Below are 26,483 nucleotides of genomic sequence, written 5' to 3'. Positions count from 1 at the left end.
AAAAATTGACATTTCCTTTGCATTCGAAAGAATTGTACGAATATCAATAGATTTCACAAGAAATCGAAACGAAGTTTCAGAAACAAAAAATAAAAATAAAATATAGATTTTCTAAAAATTGCAAAACTATATCATCATAATTTTTAGAAATTTCAACAACGATATGACTCTTCGTATCTGTTAATACTGTTTCTTTTCTTGCAGAATTGCAACACTTGTTCTATCTTGTTCTATTATAGAAATCTCTAATAAAATAAAACGTGCATATAACGTGCAGTTTATTTCTATATTAGTTACCAAAAAACTCTTTCCATTTTTGTGGTAAACATCGATAAAGTGTCCGAGTGCAAAGGATTAAAGTTTCATACTTGCATTAACTTCCCTTTTTTCCAATTTTACCCCACAGGGTGTGTGAAACTGTATACACGCGATATTGCCGTTGATTTAAATTAACATTGAAAACATCGAGTTCTCAACTTGTGCAACCTTCATCCAACACGCTTGTGTTCCGTGTTGTACAGCACTACATTGTACTATGTGTACTTAATCTTTGTGCAAACGACATACCATATTCTTCGTGACATACATAAATGTCACTTTAATCCTCTATAACACCGCGTAACGTGAAGTCATATACTCATGTACCTATATTTTTAAAATTTTGTTTCGTTTTTCTATTTTTTGTGCGTTTTATCCACTTTGCCTTTTTATATTTTATCAGTTTTAGACACATTGATTATGATTCAAATATAAATAATCAATTTCAAATCAATTTAAATCAATTTTGCAAAAGATAGATATATATAATCTAAATGAATTTCTTCTTTTTAAATCTTATAATTATTAAAACACCATAATTTTAAAAATAAGATCAAAAATATTTCAAATATAGAAATAAATTTCTACGACGAAAGAAAGATAACAACATTTTATTCTTACTTCAATGTACATAATTTTTCTTTTATGATCAAGAAGCAAACGAAGGGATCATTAAACAAAAACGAATCCATTTTAAAAATACCAAGTTATTTCAATTTTAATATTTACAAATATCTTGTTATTAATGTAATGAAATATTCATGTATTCGGCACAACATGAAACTCCATGAAATATTCGTTCGTTGAATTCAATTTAGTATCACGTTGATATTTCGATAATTGATTTTCCATGCGCGAATGCCGTGTTCCACAACGGTCCGCTTCTTTATGAATAACCAGAACGTTAATGCAGCCTGACGGGTACGTCATTGGGTTAAAGTTTAAGCGTGCACGATGCGGAGCAAACGAGGGTGTAATTACACAAAGGACAGTGGTCTATTCCTGGATTCATGAAGTGCGAGTACACGCACTCAATTATGCGAGATTCGTTCACGTTCCCGAGCAAACAATTATACCCCTTCTGATAATTTGATGAAGCTGGTTCTCGTGAAACTTTTCTCATCTCGAGGTTGTTAAGTTATTTTAAATAAATAAATCGTCAGAGTGAAAAAAAAACGAATAATAATTCATAGTAAAAAGTGTTCGATCGTTGTTTAACTTTCTTGGAATAATTCTTATTATAGATCATTAATGAATCATTAATAATAAATGCTAAGAATCATAAAAATAATTTGAGAACTATTGGTTTACATGTACTGATTTTAAAAATATGCCTTATTTTGAAAAATTTTAAATTTTGTTTAATTACTAGATCGGAATTTGTTAATTTCGTTCGAATTTTGAAAATAATAATCGAGAAGGAAATAGAAAAATCTCGTCCGCACAATGACGTTATTTCTCATAGTTCTTCATTGACCCATGATCCCATTTTATTTTTCGAATTGGCACCAAATGAACCGGACAACCAACTGAAAGAGCACTTCTCCGCTCTCATTGCCGCGAGGCGTCTCCAACTTCGTTCAAGTTTAATTGAGCTTGAAAGTTTCCGACTTGTTGTCTCTGAATTCGCCTCTACGCGCCTACCACTTTTTGCCATCCACCGCCTCGACGATGACATCGTCCATGTCAAAAACGATCCTCTAGTTATCGTGAAACTAATCCCCGTTAACCCCCTCTCTAATGAGGGGTACTGATCTTCTTTCTAATATTAACATTGCAACACTTTGCAAAGTGTGAACCCCTTTAAGATAAATATTACACTTATTTTAGTTATAATATATTGCAAAATAGCATACAAATATAAAATTTGTATAATTTTCTTTTGAACAAATCTAATTTATTTTAGATAATTGTTGGGTTAGCAGTAGATATTTAGATTTTTTGAAAAATCTTAATTTTATTATTTAATGGAGAAATATTAATAGTGTGTACATTGCGCACTTTTTTTCTTTTTTATTTTAATTTTTCCTCTCTGTTATTGATTTGAATATTTTTAAAGAGAGAGTCTGTCAAATGAAATGTAAATCAAATAAATTGCATTGAAAATTTAGTTACAATTTTTCTATATATAATAAGAAAGAAAGGATAATTGTGTTAGAAATAAGAAATAGTTTTTTAATATTTAATTTTTTACTAGATTATCTCAAGATTATCAATTATGAATATACATGAAAATAAATTAATAATATACGATATTTTATTTTTAATGGAATATAAATTTTATCGATATAATATATAAGTAATTCATTTGATCAGCACATTTTAGAGACAGATTCATTTATTTCGGAATTAATATTTTATCATTAATCGTAAAATCATGATATTTCTCACCCCAATTTTGAAAATTAATATCATTACGTTTTATGAATTTATAATATGACAATTAGAATATAATAATACATATAATTTATTTTTTTAACAATATGAAAAATTCAATAATAATCGTATATAAATATTTTTTAACATGTATAAGAAATATATAATAGTTTAAATAATAAACTAAAATAAAAAAAATAAATAAAATATAAATAGTAAATTAAAATATTTATAACATTTCATTATCATGTAGAAACAAGTTAAAATGTGAATTTTGAAATTCGAATTAATATACAGAGTTATTAATACAGAGTTTTATTAATATTATTTTATAGAAATTTGAAATGTGATGTAAATATAATATTTTGCAATAATCAAATTCGAATATCTCGTTTAATCATCATCAAGAAAAAATATTCGCACTGCCATAAACTGTTTAACACGTTTCTTCGAAATACAGTTTGCGGGAAAAGCCCATGTGAGTCACCCCTCACAAATGAAGTGAAAGTTAGGTTCCGCCTTGAGGACTATGTTAGTTTCTGATTAGAATTATATCACGAGCACATATTTCAAAGCGTAAAATTTCGAATTTAATCAACAAAAATGGAAAGTTTTGAAAAGTTTTCACAATTTAAATTATAAAAATATAAATTATATATATGTAGAGAAAGAAAAATAATTTCGCAATAAAACGAAATCGAAAGGAAAAAATAATATTTTTTCATACGAGAGATATTCGTTTATTTTTTTTTTTTTTTTTAGAAATTTGAATTTACAAATTTTAAATTCATCAATTTATTTGCTAGCTTTGAAATCAAAATTTCAAATTTCGAAATTTATTGTTGGAAAATAAAATCAATTGTACTTTTAACAGTTCTTTTTTTTTTCAAATATTATACATTTCTATATCCTGTTAGTTCTTTTAACAATTCTGATTACAATTATTATTGTTAGAATATAATAATGTATTGAAATTTTTTTTTTTTTCTTTATTTAAGAACATAGATATTAAAGAGAGAATCATGTGAGAGAAATATGAAGATTTTCTATATCAATTGCCTAGAATAAAAATTTCAATGCATCGTAACAGCACCGAAGAGAGTAAACAGGTCTAGACGCATGCGGACAGTGTATTGATTACTAACCAAAGTAAGAGTACAAAAACCAAAAATGCTGAGAGAGAGAGAAGTGATCAGCGAAGGATATATTATCAAAATCGAGATGGTGAATTAATCTCTATGCTATTTTTTATTTTTCAACGTATCTTCATTTTTATTTGAATCTTTCAGAAGACCCAATATTTATATTAGAATTACCCAATATTTTTTGCTAAAAATACATATACGTTTCTCGAATAATATGATTTATATCATTCCTATTTTTATATAAATATATATTTTCTTTTATTATTCTATATTTATTCATATATTTTAAACCATGACTTTCATCATCTTCTTTATAGAATATACATTATATAGAATACAAAGAAATATCTTAAAAGTATATTAATAATCTTAAGAAAATTAAGAAAAAATTAATCCGACAAAAAATTTCTTTTTTAGAATATTCCTTATTAAATATTATCGAATTTAATCTGATTCAAATTGTATCATAAACAATTCGTCTCGTGAAAAATAATCCTTTTAGCTAAAACATTATGTATGTATTCATTTGCTTACGTTATAACATTATACATTTATAATTCGCATTATGTTATTCCACGATAATTCGATGTGATCGACTGACAGTATCTAATATCTAATATCCAGACATTTTATTATGTTAGACAGTTCGATCGATTATCTATATTTTCCGGCGAGTGCATCGACCGTGAGGGCAATCAATTATTAACTCTCTGGATTGTAATCATCTTATTCGATCGTCTGGATTTTCAAGGAAATGTAATCATCCGTTTCATCATATAACGCAGATATAAAATTGCAACGCGTCTAATACAAATATTATTAATTTCGACGATTGATAATAACAATTTTTTGCAAAATATTATCTTCGAAAAATCATCTAACCTTGATGATCTCGTACAAATCTCGTACCTTCTCGACCTTTGATACAGCTGATGTGTCTATTTACAGTTTAGTGGAATCGTAGAATCGTATCCAACGATTATTGGAAATCTGTGGCGCGATTCGGAAGATGGTAATATCGGTATTAGCCGAAATACACGAGGCAATTTTCACACGGGATAATCAGTTGAATATAGATCGATACGACGAAACAATCGTTAATGATAAAAAATCTATTCTCACTTAGAAATTAGCAATAGAAATTAGCAATTGATAATTTGACGATTAACCACTATTACTATAAAATCATTGTTATATAACCATTAATTTCTTGGATCATCAAAAGGAAAACGTTTGAATGATTAATATTTCTAACCGTAAGCATTATCGATCTCGTGAACAATTAAACACGCATTAAAAATTAAATATTTATTTTCAATCATTAACGATAAAACGCTTTCCGTTCGTCGATCAAAATTAATGATTAAACGTCTTTTTATCAATCGCAATTATTAAATTAAATTCTATTTTAATCGTTTAACTCGGAACGATAGCGATAACAATCGCGGTTCTTTTTCATGTTCACGTTTCACATGATAAATTTTTTGCATCCGGGAACGAGATTTTCGAAATGGGATTTCGAAAACGATATGGAAGGCATTTTTTTTTTTTTTTTACGTGTACATGTGGACGTTTACATGACAAAGAATTTGATATAGGTACATCGTGATCGATAGATGAAAAAAAAAAAGGAAAACAAATTTTTACGGCTTTTGTACATGAGTTTTTGTTCCCATATTGCACGAATAGCAACATTTCCAGGTTAAACTGTATGAAAACCACTACCACGTTCATCGAATTATTGCGGAATGGCAGATGGTTGTCCACTGATCGCATCGAATCAATTTCGATGCGCTGGTATGCGTTAATGGACAAATAGAAAAATATAGAGGATGTTCAATGATAAATTCATTTTCGGGGTGAGTTTAGTTTGGAAAAGAAACGAGAAAAGTTTAAACAAATTATTGTATCTTCCTTGACCTCGTTTTCGACGTTATAACGCGTTACAGTAATTCGTTCGATAAATATAGTCGATTGAAAACAATTGAGTTTAATTCCGCTTAATTTATAAATATAACTCGACATTTGATGTACAATCTATATTTAGTAGTTTAATTCTGTAAATATTTTATCTACGTGAAACGTAAATATTTTTTGAAAGGTATTATTCCATCTTATAATTTACAATTGTAAATGCCTTTATTAAACCAGAATATGACATTTTATTTTCATTAATCTATATTATTTACATTAAATTTCAGATTTATATAATTAACATATGAATGTATTTATGTACTAATATGTCATTTAACAGAATTGGCTTAAATAGGAATAGTTACCGTATACTATCTGAAACTAGTAGATAATGCCTATGTATTTTGTGGGATTATCGTTTCTAATCCTTTGGGCTCAATTTATAATAACCTATCACAGAATTTACTGTAACATATATATATAAAACAACGTAGTTACAATGAAATATAATATATGATAAAATCGTTAAATAATGTATTTCAAAAAATAAATAAATTTATAATATAATTTAATTAAATCATCTAAAAATTAAAAAAAAAATGAATTTTGAAATTATAGCCTCAAAGATAGTGACTTCCAGTGAATGAATAATCATTAATCATCAATCATTAAAAGCGCAAAACATTATCACAATACACACTTTATCACAATATAGACTTTATCACAATTTCCGGTTCTTAAGATATCGTGTAAATAATTTTTCATCATTTAAATTTTACTAAAATTAGAAAAACTTAAACTTTGAATCTGTAAAACTTCGAGGATAGTAACTTTCGATCAACGAATAAACGATATTCATTAGAAGAATAAAATCTTATCCTTTAAAAGGCTTTCTCATTTATCTTGATGTGACTTGCCGAGATATCATTGTAAAGAAAAGGATAATTTTTAATTTCGTTTACTTTATTTCATTCTTATTCGGATTTCTCGTTCGCACCTGTTCAAAACTCCAGATAAGTAATAAAAAAAATTAAAGTCTGGAAAAATGTGATAGCCATTTCACATCTTAGAAAGATGTAATATTTTTAAAAAAAATCTGGATAACGAGTCCATTCATAATCTCAATTGCATTATCTCAAGAGTTATGGAAACTTTGAATCTTTATATCTCGACAACCAATTGAGATGTTGGAATAAAATAAAAATGACTTGAACATGTTTTCCTTTATTTCCTGAGTATATTTTGATAACGAAACTTTTAGTTTATTCTCATTTTTTAAACGAAAAGTCAAAGTTTTATTTGTAAATAAAATAATACTATTGCAATGCTATAAAGTACATAGACATGTAATTTAATGATTTGCATAATACAATTGTATTTTCTGTATCCAAGTTAGAATATTTAGACACGTTTTAGCTTAATATAAAAATTTGCAAAAATTTTATATTAAGTAATTAATTTATTATAAGAATTGTTCGTTCATATCGAATGGGCAGATATTAAGTTCACGTATGACCGAGTATAACCGAAGAAATTGTTGGAGAAGCTTAGCTAGAGATCGCGAGAGACTTTCCCCCAGAGGTGATGTTCTCCTAAGAGTACATTCATTTCGGTGAATCGTTGGCTTAGGAAATCTACATATTTCTCACCTAGTGGAATTAACCGAGAACGAAGCAGACATGCTTGAACTCCTGGAGCAATATTTCTCAATAACTTTTAATCCTCTTTTATAACAAGGCAAATAAGCTTCTTCCCTTCTCATGCTTAAAATTGAATTTTTAATAAGAACTATTTCAGAATTTTATTCGCTAATACAGTTGTTCTCTATTGTTAATTAATAATATCAAGGAAAGTGAATAAAAAAAAAAGAAATCATTTAAGATTTTTAATTAAATGGCTCGTTTACGATGCAATATGCTCGTTATTATTTATTTTTAAATCCTTTTTTTTCTTTTTCTTTTGTTTCAGTGGCTGGGTTTGGGTATTATGGCTGTAGGTGTATGGGCATGGACCGAAAAAGACACATTCAACAATTTGTCTAGGCTCACGAATGTAGCACTCGATCCAGCATTTATCCTCATTCTAGTCGGTGAGTAATAATTTATATTAGTTCTCTTTCATTTAAAATTTTTGATCCATTTAAAACTTGTTGATTTATGCGAATGAAGATATCTGAACAAGTGTCAAAGTGCTTTAGCCTCATCGATGAAATTTCGAAGTAATATTCTCGTGTCTTTTAAGCTTTCGATAATTCTTCGATTAAGATAAATATCGTTAATGTTATCGTTGGTAAAATTTAAGAATGAAAAGATATTTCCTTTAATTGAAAGTCCGTTTCATCTTTGTAGCGTCTTAATTGACACCTGCGGATTTTTTTTTTTTTCCTTCTTAAGATGCAAAGTAACGATCGATTGTGTCTCAATCTTGGAATAAATTAATATTTGATGATTGAATTTTTTATTATATGATGTAATAAGTTTACAAATATATTCACAAGATTTTTACAAAATGATATGATGTTATTAAACTATTAATAATATTATTGTGAAAAAAAATATATTTATCGTGATAATTTGCGATCAATTAATTTTTAAATTATCTTTGCAAAAATTGCACTTTCAATTGTTCAATGATGGAAAGCCAAAGTAGGACAAGGATTCGTTTTAATGATTCTTCTTCAAACAAGAAAAACAGGAATTGATGATTGGTTCGTTTAATTCTTACACAAACTTTTAACTGTACAAACTCTTAAATGGAAGGATGGAGGTAGCGTAGGTAGATAAGTGCTCGTGACGAGCATCAAAAAGGGTGCGACGGTCTGATCTTTAAAGCAGGTCAGTTGTAATTGGGATGCACGAAGTTCCATCATACACAGAATTAAAAAAGAAGATTTTTATACTTGAAGTCAGTTGAAAAAGTCTGAGTAAACTGCAAAAAATTTATTCAACGCTTTAAAATTTCAATAGAGAAACTGATGAATATATTGATAGTGTTCTATTCAGAAATACAATGTTTATGTATGAATGATATACATTTATTAATAATTAAAAAGAAAGGAGAATGTAATAAAAATAAGAAAAAAGAAATATCCATATACTTAATATTTAAAATTCGATATTTAAAAATCGAATTAATTTGTTGTAATGATACAATTTAAAATTTACAGCTTACAGAATAAATGAATTATGAATACAGAAAAATTTCAAATTCTGTTTTTGAAATTTTTAACATATAAACGTACAAAATATTTAACATGTTTGTATTAATATTGTAATTTTCAAATTGTATCATTGTTGCAGCAAATGAATATATTTATATCTCTAATATCTTCGAAACAAAATGGCGAATTTATAAAAAAGAATAATTAATTTTACATAAATATCGAACTGTTTTGTTGATAAAAGAAAGGAATAGATCTTTGATTAAAAATTCTTTATAAATATTAAGAGAGGTTGATTTTTTCTAATAATAAATAGTAATTTTTTATGTTTACTTTTGACATGAGTGAAAAATATAGTTTTTTTAATAATCAATAATTTATAATATATGTATATAATCCAAAATTTAGTAATTCCTTTGTCAACTTTTGTTTCTTGCACCATATGTCATAATATGAACAGGTACCATATGATACCTGGACCATATGGATCCCTTAGCATTCAAAAAGTGGTCAAGGATTATGCATATTCCGTTTTGCATGCAAATGACTCTCATATCCTGTGTATTTTGTTATGTTCAAGTTTGCATACACATCCCTTTCTACAAAATATGTTAAAACGAGGTATAAAATCATTAATAAATTTCATTAAATTTTACTTATATACTTTGGTATTAAAAATAATAATAATTCCACGGAAATTTAAATTGAGAAAGATTATATATAAATCTCATTTATTTTATAATACATTTTCGAAAATGAATTTTCAAATTGGATTGTATCGAATGAAACTATAATAAATGTTAAAATATTCTTCTATAACGTTATTAATCGATATTTCATCTACATAATGTTTAATAATTGAAATTTCAATTAATAATTTTCGATAAAATACTACCTACATTATAATTGAAAAATATAAATTTTCCAATTTGTCCAGGATTTCTCGAGAAATGTCCAGAAATCCAAGATCACTAACTATATTATTATTACTAGCATTTGTTGTCTCATACTGAGAAGGCAACATGTTGTACGACGTAATAGTTGACCAACTGATTTTCCGCCATTCGAGGCTCAACAAAGCGCTGTAAGTCGGATTATCAGGGATGTACAGAGAGAAATTCCAACATAGAAGGCAGAAAGCTACTCGTGATCGGTTAACCGCGATGTAGCCGAGCATAATGGTGAGAATTCACGAATGTCCTACAAGTAATTCAAACATTCTGGCGGAGATCAGTTCCCTGGAATCGTAACAGACCAAATCGAATTTCCTCGCGATCTAGTCCACTGATTTCGAAAGGACAAAAATCAAGCGGAAAGGCTGACGGCCGACTTTGAAAAAAAGCAAAAATCCGATTTAAGGATAATCATTGTTCCGTTCCATTCGTCGTACAAAGAGCGCACTAACTCGTTTCACGGTGTTTATTTTAGATATTTAATCTATGAAAAGGATGGATCTTTTTTCTTGGTATTTTTTCTGTTTTTTATAATATAGTCCTAGTGTATAGATCATATTTATAGAAATTTATTTCGAATTTCTAATTATTATTTTTCTCTTTTTAATTATTTTTTAGCGATAATTTAATTCTAAAATTTCTAATTTTGGAAGAATTGAAGCAATGGATAATATGATAAATGGACTTTCTTTATTTTGAAAGATTGGAATAATTTAATCGAAAAAAATTATTCACACGTTTCTCGCTCTCATGAATTTGAAGATATACCGCAAAATTTAATCCTACTGACCGAACAATCAGCCCTGGGGAAAATTTCGTAGTTTATTATCTTCCCATCCTGTCCAAGAAAAAAAATCATCAAGGTTGCAGTGGAAGAGTACTTATTTACAATCATCAAATATGCTAATAACTTTTCAACAAATGTATATTTATAATTAATTCAATTGTAGAGAAATCATTAGAATTGCAAAATTATACATTTAGAATTTTAAATTATTTCGTATTTTATTTGATAAGAAAATATTATATAATTCTTATAAATTTCAATTATTATTTTTATTATTTTTATTATTATTGCATTATTATTGTATTATTTGTTTATTATTATTGTACTTTTTGCTTATATAATATAAAACAGTGAATCACACAATTTAAAGCAATTCAAATAATTTCAAAAGAAAAGAGCTAAATAAACAAATTATTACCATAAAGGTTATGATTGGGCGCAATGTAATCTGCTTTCAACAGGTTACTTAAAAGATTAAAACGGCTTTTCTTTATGTAACAAGGAAAACTTTATTTTTAACGAATGAAAGAATATTTAAAAGAATGTCATTTGCACAAAAATTGTGCAAAATTATTTCCCAAACCAATCTTTTATTATTTTTACATTAGCAGAAGGATTCGGTCGTAAAATATCAACGTGCAATTTAAAATATACATTTTAAATAGATTTTTGCTTCCTATTTACAGGCACAGTGACATTTATAATTGGATTTACGGGATGTGTCGGTGCACTCAGGGAAAATACGTGCCTCCTAGCTACGGTAAGCATTTAAACGTATAATAAAATATTTGTGAATTACATAACTTAATTAAATGAGCATTAAGCACAGATACTTTTTTTTTTGTAAGATGATCATATTATTTACATTAATAGATACGATTTAAAATTCTACGTATATTTTTGTTACATCATCTGTGAAAATTGTGAAAAATTTATAATAATTATTATTTGTAAGTATTATGTTTAATTTTGAAAATTTACAATATTAGTTTTTATAAATTATTACGACTAAGATGAATAGAAAATGAATATAAATAAAGATAAAAAATATATCTGTCAACTTATTATTTATAGTTACTTATTTATATACTATTTTTTATATATTATTTTAATGTTTAATTTTCTTTTTATTGTTATAATTATCCGGAGGATAATAGTGTAAATGATGATTTAAGTTTAATTTTTTATCGGTCATAAACTATTAGTCATCTGCGACGAAAAGATAGTGTAGAAGAACTTGGTTTAAGAGTTCTACAAACTGGCAAAGTTTCGTTAAAAAAGGAGAAAAAACTTAAATTGCTCCTTTTGTTACTACGAAAGTACAAAATCGGCTTTCAAGTTTTCTCAAGTACCTACATTGTATTTTGTCGCTTCTCGGGCAAAGAGTAAAATTAAATGAAATTAATAATGTTTGTAAAAATTATTCTTTGCGAATTAAAAAATTTGAAGAAAAGAAAAATCCTTTTTTTGATTTAAATTGTTGTAAAAACGTGTAAGTAATTTATAATGCTTTTCAAACATTTTTAATATGAAAATGATATTTCTAATTGTCATATACATATACTTATAACATTGTTTGTGAATTAAAATCTAATATAACAAAAGGAATTATAATTTTATACAACTTTCTTTCAGTATGCGATATTTCTGGCGTTACTATTGTTAATGGAGATGGCAGCTGGTATATTAGGCTTTATCTTTAAAGACTGGGTAAGTTTCATTAAATATTTATCTAAATGTGCATATGCGTACACATGTATTTGCATCTATATATATCTTATAAATGAATAAATGGCTCGTGTTATCAAAACCTGTTACTGAATTAAAATTTAAATATTAAACTAATTTGATGTGCAGATAAAGTCACAAGCGACTGGTGGATTCCAAGCTTTTATCATTCATTATAGAGAAGATCCTGATCAACAGAATCTCATCGATTGGATTCAAGAGGATTGGGTATGTATAATATCTTAGAGAATAATAAATATAAAAGAATTTTTAAAGTAGATAAACGTATTTGTATATTATTAGAAAAAGCTTATATTATTTGCTTAATTTTAACTGTGCGCAATGGTAATAAAGCTTGCAGATTTGTTAACAATGTTCTTTCAAAGGGATTAAAATAGTTTCGAGCATCGTTTTAAAGTTATAATTCTGCTATATCTTTATGAATTTATCGTTGCCATCCCTCTCAAAATATATATTTTAAGAAAACAGTTTACTCGACAAGTATAAATCTCATTATTGCTCTAATTTATTTATAAATTATTGCACACTAACACATGTCACATATACATGGTATGAGTATTTTGTAAAAAAAGTATAAGATACAAGAAATGTGTCTCAACAATTTACATTGGAATTGAATCGTTCCATTAATCTAATAAAATAAAACAAAAATCAAAATGAAAATTGCGATGTTAAAAATATCTAAGCTAAAGTCTTATCGCAGTACTCAATAATTAATGGTTTGCCAATCAATTGTGGTTTGCGAGATTTCAATGGAAACGCCGGCATGCCACCACAATTCCGGCAATACTGTCAATAGTGAAACTGCAGTACCAATCCTCTTTATCCTACGTTGATTCAAACCCTTGCAACATCATTACCACCATCGCTATTCCAGCTGCGCTTGCATTTCTATACGAATCGATGAAATACTTTGATTTTCTGACGATAGAATCGAACAAGGATCTTCTATTTTTCACGTTAAGGTCAATAATATGATTTAAAATATTAAATTGAAATAGATTTGAAATCTGTGACATCGATTGCTTTGCAGGATATTAGTAATCTTAAGAAAGGATTATTATTTTTTTTTTAAAACAAAGAAAGAAAAAGTGAAGGGATGGTAAATTGATGCTATCAAAAACTTTTTAAAGCCGCCAGTTTTTTTACAAGATCAAAAGAAGATATCTAGTATTTTATACATATAGCTTTTATGAACAGTCGTTAAAAAACTTCTTCTCTTCTCTTTAATAAGAACTTCGTAACTTGAAATTATCTAAATTATATCGATATCAATGCGTCATGCTTTTTCTTTTCTCCTTTTTCTTTTTTTATTTTGAAAATAAATTTATCGAAAATCGATTTCGATGAAAGTACGATAATACACTTTTTATCCATTTCACAGTTACAGTGTTGCGGCATCGAGGGCCCTAAAGACTGGGATCGCAACAATTACTTCAATTGTTCATCGAGCGACATCGGCTCGAGAGAAGCGTGCGGCGTGCCTTTTAGCTGTTGTAAACGAAAACCAAATGTAATTTCCGTTCTTTCCATTTTATATAAAAAATATTTTATAATTTTTCCTCTTTTTTTGTGTGTGTTTATAATTCAATTCAATTTGAATATTTTTTTGAAAACTGATTTAATTGCAATATAAATTTGTCTTGTAAATTGTTTAGTAATACTTTTTTTCTTCTTTTTTTTTTTTAACATTTTCAGGAGATTATCAAAAATAAACAATGCGGCTACGATGTTAGGAAACCTAGCTACGTGAGTAATTTTTTTCAAATAATTTTCATGTAATATTTAAGGCTAAATGTTGTGCTAAGTAAGCTCTTCGTCGTTAATTTATCGCATTGATCGTACCATTATTCGTCTATTTTGAAACGACATTTTCATTTTCACCATTTTCTGCGATTCTTCTCAAATCATTTCTCATTTCTCTGCTTTCTTTTTTTTTTTCTTCTTATTATTATAATACATCATATACTTTATTTATTAACATTCGTTAATTAATGACTTCGAGTATAGATATTGGTTAAAGTAAAAATAGTATCCGCTATTTCTTACGCTTTGCATTCTAAAATCTTAATAATATAGCGCAATAATTAATTTCTGAAAAATAAATTTATTATACAGAGTATATATTAAATTAGTAGTGTGCTCGTCGCATACAGGATGGAGTAAATATAATACTACATACTGTTTTCTTTAAAACTAATTTTTATTTTATATATAAATTATATACTATTTTATTTATTTATATACCTAAATCTTCCTAATATTCACGTAATTGTAGAATTATAGTGAAACTTAACATAAGAGGATATGGAAAAGATAAATTCAATGTGAATTCTTTTATTTTTCGTATCCTCTTAAAATATTTTTTACTATAATGCAATCAACTGTGCAAAACAGAGACAAAGTTTTAAAAAAGTGTTTAAAAAGATGTTTTATTCAACGACAGTTTACCATTCCATTTAAAAAAAAAAAAAAGAAAAAATTCCTTCTAATTCCTCGACTCGTTGTAAATTTTTATTATCTCCATCTTTTTTATTTTTAAATTTTTAAATTTCTCTCCATCTGTTCTCGTTCAATTCGGGGTGAACACGTTGTAACGCTTAATCCCCTCTACCTTGTATCCAAGTAGTTCAAAATTTTCTCCACTATTCGAATAGTTGTGGTTGTGCCAGCGAACATATAATTCACTGATAAGTAGGTATTACATTGGCAAACGTGACACGAGAGTGAAAGATAGAAAGGATAAAATAGCTAGCTGGTGACACAGTATTACAAAAGCTGGGTGTCGATGTTTGTACGCGTTATTAGCATGCCGCAGGCACGAATAAAGTAATCTTCTAAAGGCAAAATGACATTTGTAGCGTGGTGGTTTCTTTTCAATCATTCTGTTTATTCATATAACCCTGGGTAAACGCAGACTGGGGAGAGGAGTATATACGAGAGAGGCTGTCTAAGAGCAGGCGAAGAATGGCTAGAATTGAATCTCGTACCTGTCGCTGGTACGGTTGTCAGCACTATGGTTTTACAGGTACAATACATATTGAAATACGTACTTTTGATCGTATTACGCGAGAGTTCAAACTTTCTCCTCTGTATGATAATTTTCATTAAATTATGATTATCTGAATTTGTAATTCGAATAATAAAAGTGACAAAATTTTTAAAAAAAAAGGTTTGATAAGATGATCGTGAATAATGTAAAATTAAAGCACGAATAGCGTGTAAATTTTATAAAAAAAAAAATAATAAACAATTTGATTAAAAGAATTGGGAGAAAGTTTCAACTATTCGAAAGATGTATATCTTAGTCGAAATAACGAATTGCAAACATGGTGTCGCATGATAAATGTAAAGTGTACCATGTTTTAAGTATTTTCAATTATTTATTTTATCCCGCATCTTTTATTTCATTTGCTTAGAGCACATTATTTAATGATATATTCTCGTTGTGTTAATAACACGTGTATGACCAGGTGCACGTTTGAAAACGTTTTATTATTCACGTGGCTACGTTAAAAGCAAGTAAGTACGTAGGAGTAATTGAAAATTTTAATAAGCACGTGGACAAATTGGTAAACGATCCATATTTATAGTTCGTATATTTAGCTTAGAACGGTAAGTATAAATTGAAATTTAATGTTTCATTTGCGATATTATTGCCAATCTGGTAAATTACAATGCTCGTAATATGCTATATAATAATTGATTACAGATATTATCAATTTTGCAGTATTATTATATTTCAGTTTTAATGATATATGATTATGATATACGATACGAACAAAAGGACAAAGATTATTTTAATTTATTTTAATTTCTCAAGCAAAACTTTATTATTAATCGTTAATAAAAAAAAACATTTTTAACAATTAATTAAGTAAAATCGAATAAAGAAGATACAAAAGTATTAAACAGGAGAGAATAATTTTAGAATTTTTCAAAGTTTGGAAAAAATTTGAGGTGGACAAAATGGATCTTATGGGAAATACGAAATACCACGAGAGTACACAACACAGGATATGAAAGTTTTACTTTATATTAATCCCAGAATGAGCAATTTCGTCAATTTAATATTATATATAAAATAATATATGCACTTGAGCATATAACTACTCTTTTTTAATTTTCTTAGACGAAACAAATTTTATCTGAAAGTTTCTTAACATCCACGACTCGTTTAATCCATTTAATTCTTCCTTAATATATGATATAAAATGTATAACATTATGGATAGAAACGTAGGTGAAATATCCATTCCTAGCAGTATGATAAATGGACCACTTACATGAGCTTAAAATATGACATACATACACACACACACACACACATATATATATATATATATATATTTAGTAGATTTTCCTAGCTGATAATCAGGACAATAAATTATGACGAAGTTGCTGTATAATCGTGACATTTGGGAGATTACATTTCCTTCCTCGGTATATGTAATAAAAGTCTAGCGAAACGTAAACGACATGCAAGTGGTAAACGAATAAATATTTCAGCCGCGACTATCTCCTCGCTCTTGTCAACTATTAATTCATCTCTGTTGAATTTTGACAGGTGGCGTTATTATTTTCATGGAAATCCATTCTCGAAATGTTTGCATTTATATATTTAGAATTTTAAAGGTATAGCTATAATATTAGGTAGGTAATTTGCTTTAAATTTGTTGAAATTTAACCATTATTTTATTTTAAAAAAATATAAATTTACTGTAAAAATTAGTTTTAAGTATTTTTATTTCAAAATTATTTTGAAATTACTTTTTTCGCGGATGAAATATCTCACTGCTGTGTCGTTGCTATGGATATTCCGTGTATCATTCATTAGAATGCAAAATATAGTCTCTGAAAATTTAGAATATAAATACAGGCACACTATATTTCGATCATAAATTAAAATAATTCTGAAACGTAAAATTATCGATCCATTAACTCGAGGAAAAATAATTATACTTTCTAATTACTGAAAAATTGATAAATAACACGATAAAATATATGATAATTGCACAATTAATCTTTTGCGGCGGATGAATACCGCTACTACAGCGGCATCAAAGTTACAAAAATTAGATAAAAGTTCCAAATATATACAATTTTCACAAAAATTTAGATCTTTAATTTATAATTTCATTTCAGAAAATTTAATCTATCGAAAGTACAGAATGTTCGCTTGCAAAGGGTTAAAATATTAATGAACGACACTCGGAAGAAACAAATCTACCACTTATTAATTAATTCTAAAGCAGAACCAAATACGAACGATTTCTTTTCTGTTGTCGAAGTAGCAAGACGGAATAAATTAGCAGTTTTCATGTTGGCTAAAACTTCTGGATTGAAGACTCTTCAAGTAATTAGAGCATCTAACACCTTGCTAATGAGGGAGCCGCGCAACATCGCGATATCGTAATAGAAGCGAAGTCGCGAAAAAGGTTTCCGGTTGGAAACGGGGCGGAAAGTTAGACAGGGGGCGAAAGAAGGCAAAGAGAACAGGGTCGAAGCAGGGAGTTAAAAGCTTTGCGTGGTTACTCCCAACTCTAAGAGGTGGATGTAAGGCGGCTTGTAATAAAGTGGGCTTGTTACTTACCCTACGCGTACTGACGTGACATTTTACACAGACGGCTTGTACCCCCGGCTACTTTCTTATCAATTTCTCTTCCTTTTTTTCATATTTCGCAGACGAATAAATCGAAAAATTTTAAGTCCAAACAGACTATCGCTTATTTTTTTATGCTTGGAATTGGAATTAAAAAATTCAAAGACGAAATATTCATGGTTATATTTAAAAAAAAATAAGACTATTGGGTTAAATAATATTTTTTTTTTTATTATCGATCAAAGTGTTAGGTATTTATAATTGTCCATCTCAAGATATTTCCTCCTTTGTAGAATTGCAGTATATATTTTCCATATTCTATCCTAATAAAATAAATTTTTATTATAAACGATTCGCTTAAAATTTATTTTGCCGAATTAAAATCCAATATGATATTTAAATTAATTAATATTTTTTAATATTATTGGGTGTCTTTCAAAGCTCGTCATCCATCGTGATGAAATTCTTTAGAAATAATATGCCCCCTCCTCTTTAGTGGCCGCAACATCGAATTACACTTCTAAATTCTCCCACGCATCTTCCAAACATTCGATCCCGTGTCACCTGATAGCTACGTGACTTCGAGTCATCTAGCCATCTCTGAATATTTGGATTACTTATTCTCACGAGCACTTCTCTGCGGCCACACACAGTCTAGGTTAATTGGATCTCGTTTTAAGATAAGAAAAATTTGAACGATAAGTAAATTGGAATTTTTTTTTTATCGAAGAAAATGAAAAAGAAAGTTTTTTTTTTCCTTCTCCATTTTCTCATTTAGATTATATTCGTTGATTTAGATTAGATGATAGTTAGAATTAAAAATTAAACGATGTTATTAATTGAACGAATATTTTGAGAATTGCATAAGACGTGCGTTTATCGATAGATTTTTTTTATTTTTTTTTTTCATTTTTGAAGGAATTTTTCAATAAATTATTTTTCCATTAGTTACACAAAACTGCGAAGTTGGGATAGACGTAGACGAATGATGTACATACATCATTTCACGATATTACAAAACAAATACGACGAAAAACGTGTAAAACTTAGCAAGTCATGGTCATAAATGAACAAACAGGCCAGACAATATGTCTATGTCACTATCACTAAAGTGTTAATTTCTGAAAATTAAAGTCTCAAAAATATACAACAATTTTATCGTGACATCGAAGATTAAATTTATGATTTAAAAACCCAAACTGCAAATTAATCAACTTCATCAACTAAATCGTTTGAATTTCAGAAACTTAAACTGTTAATTTAACATTTTAATCTTAAAATTAAGAACTTTTCAAAAAGTTCAAGTCGATCAACTTGGCTTCCATTTTGGAATTGGTCGTACAACTCATTGATTATACTTCTTTCCTCTTCCATTCTATCTACTGTTTCCTTATTTTTTTTTTCTTTTTCTTTCTTTTTTGTTTTTCTCTCAACAAATTTCACGCTGTTTTCTAAACTAAATTGTGTTGGACTAACAACTACATTCGCGAGGTTCGAGAATACAACACGGTAAGCGAAAGTAGCCAATCGCCTTTGTTTTCCAGAACTTTGAAGTTGCCAAAGTGATTTATGAAAAAGGTTGTATTCAAGCTGGGGAGGAATGGGTCGAACGAAATCTTCTTGCGATTGTAACTGGGGCGGTTGCCACGGCCTTTGCGCAGGTATATTTTATTATTTTCAAATCACATCCTTTTTTTTTTTTTTTTTTTTTTGCTTCTTACGTAATCTTACATCTTCGTTACACATCGAAATTTCGATTTCTCGATATTCGCACGATTATCGAGTGGAATATTAAACAAACTATTTTACTTCATTGTTCATTCATCGAATTTATTATTGAAATTTGTTTTCCATTTTGTTTTTGATTTTAAAAATACTTTTGAAATAAAAATGAAACGTATGGTGAAACACTATAACGTACATATGTGCTATTCAAATAAACAGAATGGGATTGAATAAATGTTACAACGGGAATAGATGATTCTACGTGCACGATACGTAAATCGAAAAAAAAAAAGAATAATATTTTTTTCATTCGAAAGAAATTGAGAAAATTTGTGAATAATGAATACGTGAATTTGATTACAATTATTAGTAGAATGTTATTCTATATAATATGTCTATATATAATGTAGAACAAAATTTCAACACTTCAAAACTTATTCCATGATAAATTGAAATAACATTTTTCCAAAAATAATTCAATTGAGAATAATTGAGTCAAATAATTCGCATATGTATATCTCGCAAATTTTTAATTTCCATTTTTTTTTCCAAAAACCAAATCAAAAAAATGTTTTCCTTCTCGATTTATATTTCCACATGGAATTACGCGATTATACACACACAAAACAGATTCCATTCTGCTTATATATATACATATTTCAGCATGTATATACACGGAATGCTTGAAAATGCGATAGATGTTAATCGTTGCACGAGGCCAACGAAAAAAAAAAGTCATTTCACACATTAATTTGTGCCAAAATACAACTTGCCGTTCTTTCTCTACTCGATTAAAAAAAAAATCATTTTAATCCATTATCTTCAATTTTTAAATTATTAATTCGAAAATTATTAAGAGGATGACCTTACCTTAGAAAATATCACAAGCACAAATTAATCGCACTAACACTTGATCCATCATTACGTGTTATCTGTTCAATTGAACAAATTTCTCTCATCATTAATCGTGTAATTTCCACTGTTATTTCCAGATTTTGGGGATCTGTTTCGCTCAAAATCTCCGAGCAGACATATTCGCTCAGAAGGCAAAGTGGCATTGACAATTCAGAGCCCCCACGGCAGTCTAGCATCTTATCCTAATAGATGCTAATCAATTGCGTTGATCGATTTGGGATAATCGTCCAAGTTCTCGATAAATAGGAGACCTTTGACGTGAGAATCGACACCATTCCACGCGACACCAGGATTCAGAAGAAGATCACGAAGAACGAAGTCTGAACGAAGTCGACACGAAACATTTCTTTCATCCGCCGGTTGTTAAAAAAGAAAAGAAAAATATCGAAGATTTTCCGCACTTTTATCTTCGTCGTTTCCCATAAATTATTCGGAAATAAGATATTTCGAAATTTGATCGCACACGTGGTGATCCGTTTTCATTTTGTAAATTAGGTATAAGCGTTAATGACGAAGCTGCGAATTATGTTTAAGCGAGTGTATACGGTTTCACAATTTTATTGATAATTACGATGAATTATCGTTATTATGTTGTCGAGAGACAATGTGTATCGAACTGATACAGCTGTTTCGTTTATTTTATGACGACGACACAATATAGCGTAATACTTGTTGCATATTCTGTATTTTTGTCGTAAAAGTAGCGAGAGAAAATGATTTGGTTTTCGTTTCGTTGTCGCAATGAAAACGATAATTTCTGATAAGTTGAATAATTTCATCATTTTTCTATAATTAAGTATATAAAATGATAAAATAACACTCTGTGTTCAGGTATAAAGATAATTTTATAACATAATGTTATGAAATTGTGATTTGTGATCATATCGTTAAATCATTTATCAAATATTATAATGGCAAATGATAAGGAAAAAGGAGAAAATTAAAAGAAAATTACTTTGAAGGAACAAATTGATTTTAAAATAATATTTTCGATAGTTATAATATAACACGTGGACAGTAAGCATATCTTACGACGAAAATTAATTAAAATAATTAATTATTTCATTCGACAAACGAAACAAAGAAAGACACGTGTACAAAAACAATTATAACGCGAATGTGTTTATATATATATATTCGTGCGACACCTATGGATAATTCTATAATTCAAAATACACGAAAATCGACATATACAAAAATTTCGATTGAGACTCGTTCAAAATTTTGAGTATTACAAATACACAAATATGAGAATACTTGAGATTTAAAGAACCAAATTATCGAATACTCATTCGATTGTTCTAATTCACGTTCATGTTCGACAAAATTCATTTCAAAATACATAGGATACTTTCAAGAATTTAATCCGATCCGATATTTTCAAGTTCTTGAACATCTTTAATAAGTAATTCAATGCTTATTTAGATTCTCGAATCTCGATATTTATATGTCACAGGATACTTTTGAGACATTTTCAAGTTCTCACACACGCCTCTAGCGAGTATTCGACGAAGCTCGTCTCGAAACACGACGTGAATTCTTTTAATCAATACATTTGTATATCACAACATATTTTCAAAAAAAAAAAAAAAATTTCCAAAAATATTTTCAAATTCTCGTACATCTTTATATTTATATTATTATCTAGAATCAATCCTTCAAAGGTATCTCACGAATATATCAACATTACGTACACATTCGAATATCGATGCGCAAAGACGTGATCGATCTCAAAAGATTGTCGTTTTGTTCTGAGGAAAAATGCCGATGAGTTCAGATAAGCGAAAGAACGAAGAGTCAATTGATCAATGGAGAGAGAACGAAGAAAACGGAATGTTCCTTGCTCGGTTTACGTCGTACAATGGTGTCGAGGTATTAAAGTCGATTGACGCGATGTCGTGGGGGCGCGGTGAACACGGCCGACTTCACCGCACATTAAAGTCTCGTGATACGAGGGGTAAAGCCATACAATACGCGAGTGTACACAATAACTTTCCAACTTGCTCCAATTGGTCGTTAAAATGGTTGCTCGAGCATATTGATCCCGCGTTACACGCCGACACGTTCCCTCTGTCGATAGGTTAGGTGCCTGTTGTATCGTATCTCGTCACGGTTCAACCCGGTTCAGCACCGATCGATCGGGAACGAAAGCTGGGTGCTAGTTGCTCGATTCGAGTTCGAAAATACTGGATTTTTCCGAACGTTGTTACCAACGTTCCGATTTGTTCGTTAATCGTCGACGTTGCATTTAATAAATGCGTGGCTGTGTGTATAGATTGGGATAGAATTGCTGGAAACGGTGGATCTCGATAATCAGATGATTATATCGCATGGTTGTACGATAGCGACTTGATAATGATGAAAAAAAACAGTATATGGGTATTAATTATTGAAACATTTCGCAAGTAATAATTTTAATTGTTTGAAGTCACTTCCGATGTGAATGAAATAAATTGAAATGAGAATAATGGAAACAGAGTTGAATAAACTAGAAAAATAATTATAAGCGCGAAGGATTAAAGATTATTTATACTTTTGAAACAGAATTAATTTACGATGATTATAAAATTGCAAAGAATTCTTTTTTATTATGAAAGATTAATCGATAATATCAGACTGAACTATCATATTCTCCCAGAGTAATGCGGACAAAAAATTTAGAATCAAACAAATTTTTTTTATTCAAGAGAAATTAATCTCAATTAAAAGAAATTATCCTGGAAATTATCCTGCGAATAGTAATTATTCAATTAAAAATACACATAAGTAATTTTTATCAAAATTATGCTTTTAAAATGATATTACTTGCGAGATGATTTAATAATTTCAATTAAGTATAAATGTTAATTAATGAAACTTGTCTCAAGGCACGTAATAATATCGAGATAATGAAATTACTTGATATTAAGTTATAACCTTTACTCTTTTTATATACACTACGTACATTATGTGCTTCCATCGAGACGCGTCTTGCCAAGGTCTAATGTTATTAGCCGCGGCTCATGCCTCGAGACAAGTCTCACGGATCATTTTACAATGTATTGATTCAAATTGATGATTTTAACTGATTATTAAAAATTAAACGATTGTATTTTTTTATATTTTATTTCTTTTTCGCATTTCAAACGATTGTATTCCACTCTGTACGCAACTTTCCTCGATCGTTTAACAAACAGAGAAAATGTCAGTATATCTCGAAAAATAACGAGCACAACTGGTGACTAATAGTATTATATACATATATTCGCCGATTCAATTTTTTTTTTTTATTTTATCCTTCGAAATTCTTACTCTGTTGATTTTTTTCCTCTTGATTCGAATCAATCAAACTCGTGTAATCTTTTTTCTTGCGAAATTTATTTTATATATAATTACCTATATATATCTCCTCTCTCTCTCTCTCTCTTTTTCTCCTTTAGTTTATTAAACAGCGCAAATACGCTTAATCAATACACATTTGCTTTTTGGATGGAAAAAAAATGAAATTGGATTATTAATTATAAAATAAGAATGCCATGCTTCTTGTAAATATTCAACCCATACATTTGTACATATATCCGTACGAACGTACCAAACGGAGTCTTCATACTTTTTTGCGTTCCTAATCCGTATGCGAATGGATAAAAAAAAGAAAGAATGAAGGAAAGATATAAAACTTTCTATAAGTAAATGAAAAAAGAGAAATAGATGTTAAGACGAGAGAATTTTTGATCGTATAATTTTAAAAGTTTCATATCTATGTTAAAAATATAGAATTTCTTTAAAATTTTAGTAACCTTTTTATATAATAAATACATTATCATTTTAATTTTACACACGTGTTAAAATGTAACAAGCAATAAGTTATATTTTAAAAAGAAACCATTTGTTCAATTCAATCATTCCAAGAAAATATATAATAATTTACAGGTATTATAAAATCAATGTAATTAATTAATGCAAAAAATAATATTTTATATTGCGCATAAATAATGCTTCATAAGGCATATACATATAGATATATACATATATATATATTTCAAAACATTAATGTTAATAATGAAAGAGAGCACGAATACAAAATAGCGAGAATGACAATCATATTGAAAATGCAAAAGCAAAATTATATAATTTACAATATTTTGCAACAATTGCATTAATTGCGTACATACTTTTAACCAATTTTAACCACTTGCACGAAACATTGTGCATCTCGCATTGTGATTAAACTTAATTAATTTCATTCAAAGAGAAATTCATTCTAATTCTAGTCCGTCCGTTTGGTACATCAATTTCGGATATAAATTCAACGTTTTAATTAATTAATGGGACGCGTCGGCAAGACACGTTGGTCCAATCTCTCTCTGTAAAATCTCAAAATTACATTCTATTTTGACGGAAATTACATTTCAGAAAAGTGATAAATATCGATCAAATAAATCAGTCACGAAATATCTGAATATTTCAAGACCAAATTTATCAAGAACAAATTTCATTTTTATTCACAAAGGGATGTTAAGCAATTCAACAATTCAGAAAAATTGGAAACTTTACACGATGGGAAAATTTATTAATTTTTGGAGGAATAGTTTCGACCCATGAAACCCATGAAATGAAATCCATTTCTAATTCGAGACGAAATTTTCTTATTAATTTGTATTTATTATGTGAAAAATTGTTATGTTTTTTTTCTGAATTTTTGACTTGCTAAATTTTTCCTTTATCAATTTAGCAAAAAAACAACAATTACATGAAAGTATCGAGTCCAAACTAGTGATAGCATATAAACATATGAAGCGGCTGGCCCGCATACGTGAAAATGTTTTCAGTTTCGATGAAAATACTCTTTTATAAAGTGGAATATCAAGAGGTGTACGTTCAATCTTGATTTTCTTGTTCTTTCCTCAAATAATTTTTATACGAATATACATATGTACATATACATTAAGATGGTTCTTACAATACGGTATAAATGAAGATTTGTATGGAAAATTTTTTTTCTTTCAAAACTTGTACGATTGTTGTAACCTGTGAATAAATAATATCTGAATATTATTCATGATCGATTGGATAATGATAAAATGTGTTCCAAAAACGTGATATTTTAAACATAAATTTAAAATATCGATATTTTGATATTTTTGTTGCTCGTACTGTGTATGGATAAGAAATTTTAACTGTTTTACAGGTTTTAACATTTTCTTAAGGCTATAATTTTTCAGCCTAAATTGTTCAGCCCTAAATTAAATTGAATTTTAATATGGGATATATTAACACTTTCGTAGTCTTTCGATTTTTTTTTTAAATTTTCAAAAATTTATATAGTGCCAGACTTTAAAATTAAAATTATCAAAAAAAAAGATGAAAAAAAATATTGTTTATTGATTGCAATCATTGTTAAAATTACAAAATTACATTATCGATAATTAACTTGATTATAATGATGCTAATTACATATAGACATTGTAAATTGTAAATTGTTGAAAAGATATATGTAGTTAAAATTACATCAGAAACTACGAATGTGTTAATATAAGATTATAATATTAATCAATAATATTAATATGTAATTGCAGGATAATATTTGTTACAAAAAAAATTATCGATATTCTCTAAATCAAAAAAATTCCAGATGAATTTTCGTATTCTATTATTTTGAAGTTGTTTTATCTCAATATTGTACAAATTTTTAATTTAAGTTTTTTAAGTAGTAAATTTTTTTCATTATATTTGTTACTACGAATGTCAATATATAACATTAAATCATATGTATATCAATATAATTAATAATATAGAAAATTCATTTCATTCTCTCATTTTTTATATTATTATCTTTGATATCATATTATATTATACAGAAC

The 26,483-nt window shown here is 28.1% G+C and overlaps 1 protein-coding gene across 2 annotated transcripts in view; it reads left to right on the top strand.

Moving 5' to 3' along the window:
- LOC122716551 (tetraspanin-5) overlaps positions 1-25,870 on the top strand; it is a 50,296-nt gene extending 24,426 nt beyond the window's left edge. The window contains exons 2-9 of one of the 2 annotated variants that reach the window (XM_043939744.1): positions 7,722-7,842; positions 11,340-11,413; positions 12,289-12,363; positions 12,511-12,609; positions 13,787-13,915; positions 14,101-14,151; positions 19,548-19,664; positions 20,721-25,870. In XM_043939744.1, coding sequence (XP_043795679.1) covers positions 7,722-7,842; positions 11,340-11,413; positions 12,289-12,363; positions 12,511-12,609; positions 13,787-13,915; positions 14,101-14,151; positions 19,548-19,664; positions 20,721-20,789 — 735 coding nt within the window. In that variant the 3' untranslated portion in view covers positions 20,790-25,870. The remainder of the gene's footprint in view (positions 1-7,721; positions 7,843-11,339; positions 11,414-12,288; positions 12,364-12,510; positions 12,610-13,786; positions 13,916-14,100; positions 14,152-19,547; positions 19,665-20,720) is intronic. The other variant, XM_043939745.1, reaches the window with a different exon arrangement.
- The last annotated feature ends 613 nt before the right edge of the window (positions 25,871-26,483 follow it).

The sequence above is a fragment of the Apis laboriosa genome, unplaced genomic scaffold (genome assembly GCF_014066325.1).
Source record: "Apis laboriosa isolate Shangri-la unplaced genomic scaffold, ASM1406632v1 scaffold47_cov149, whole genome shotgun sequence".
In the NCBI taxonomy this organism is placed as follows: Eukaryota; Metazoa; Arthropoda; class Insecta; order Hymenoptera; family Apidae; genus Apis; species Apis laboriosa.
Note: the sequence above shows the minus strand (reverse complement) of the source record. Positions and strands in the feature narration are given on the sequence as shown.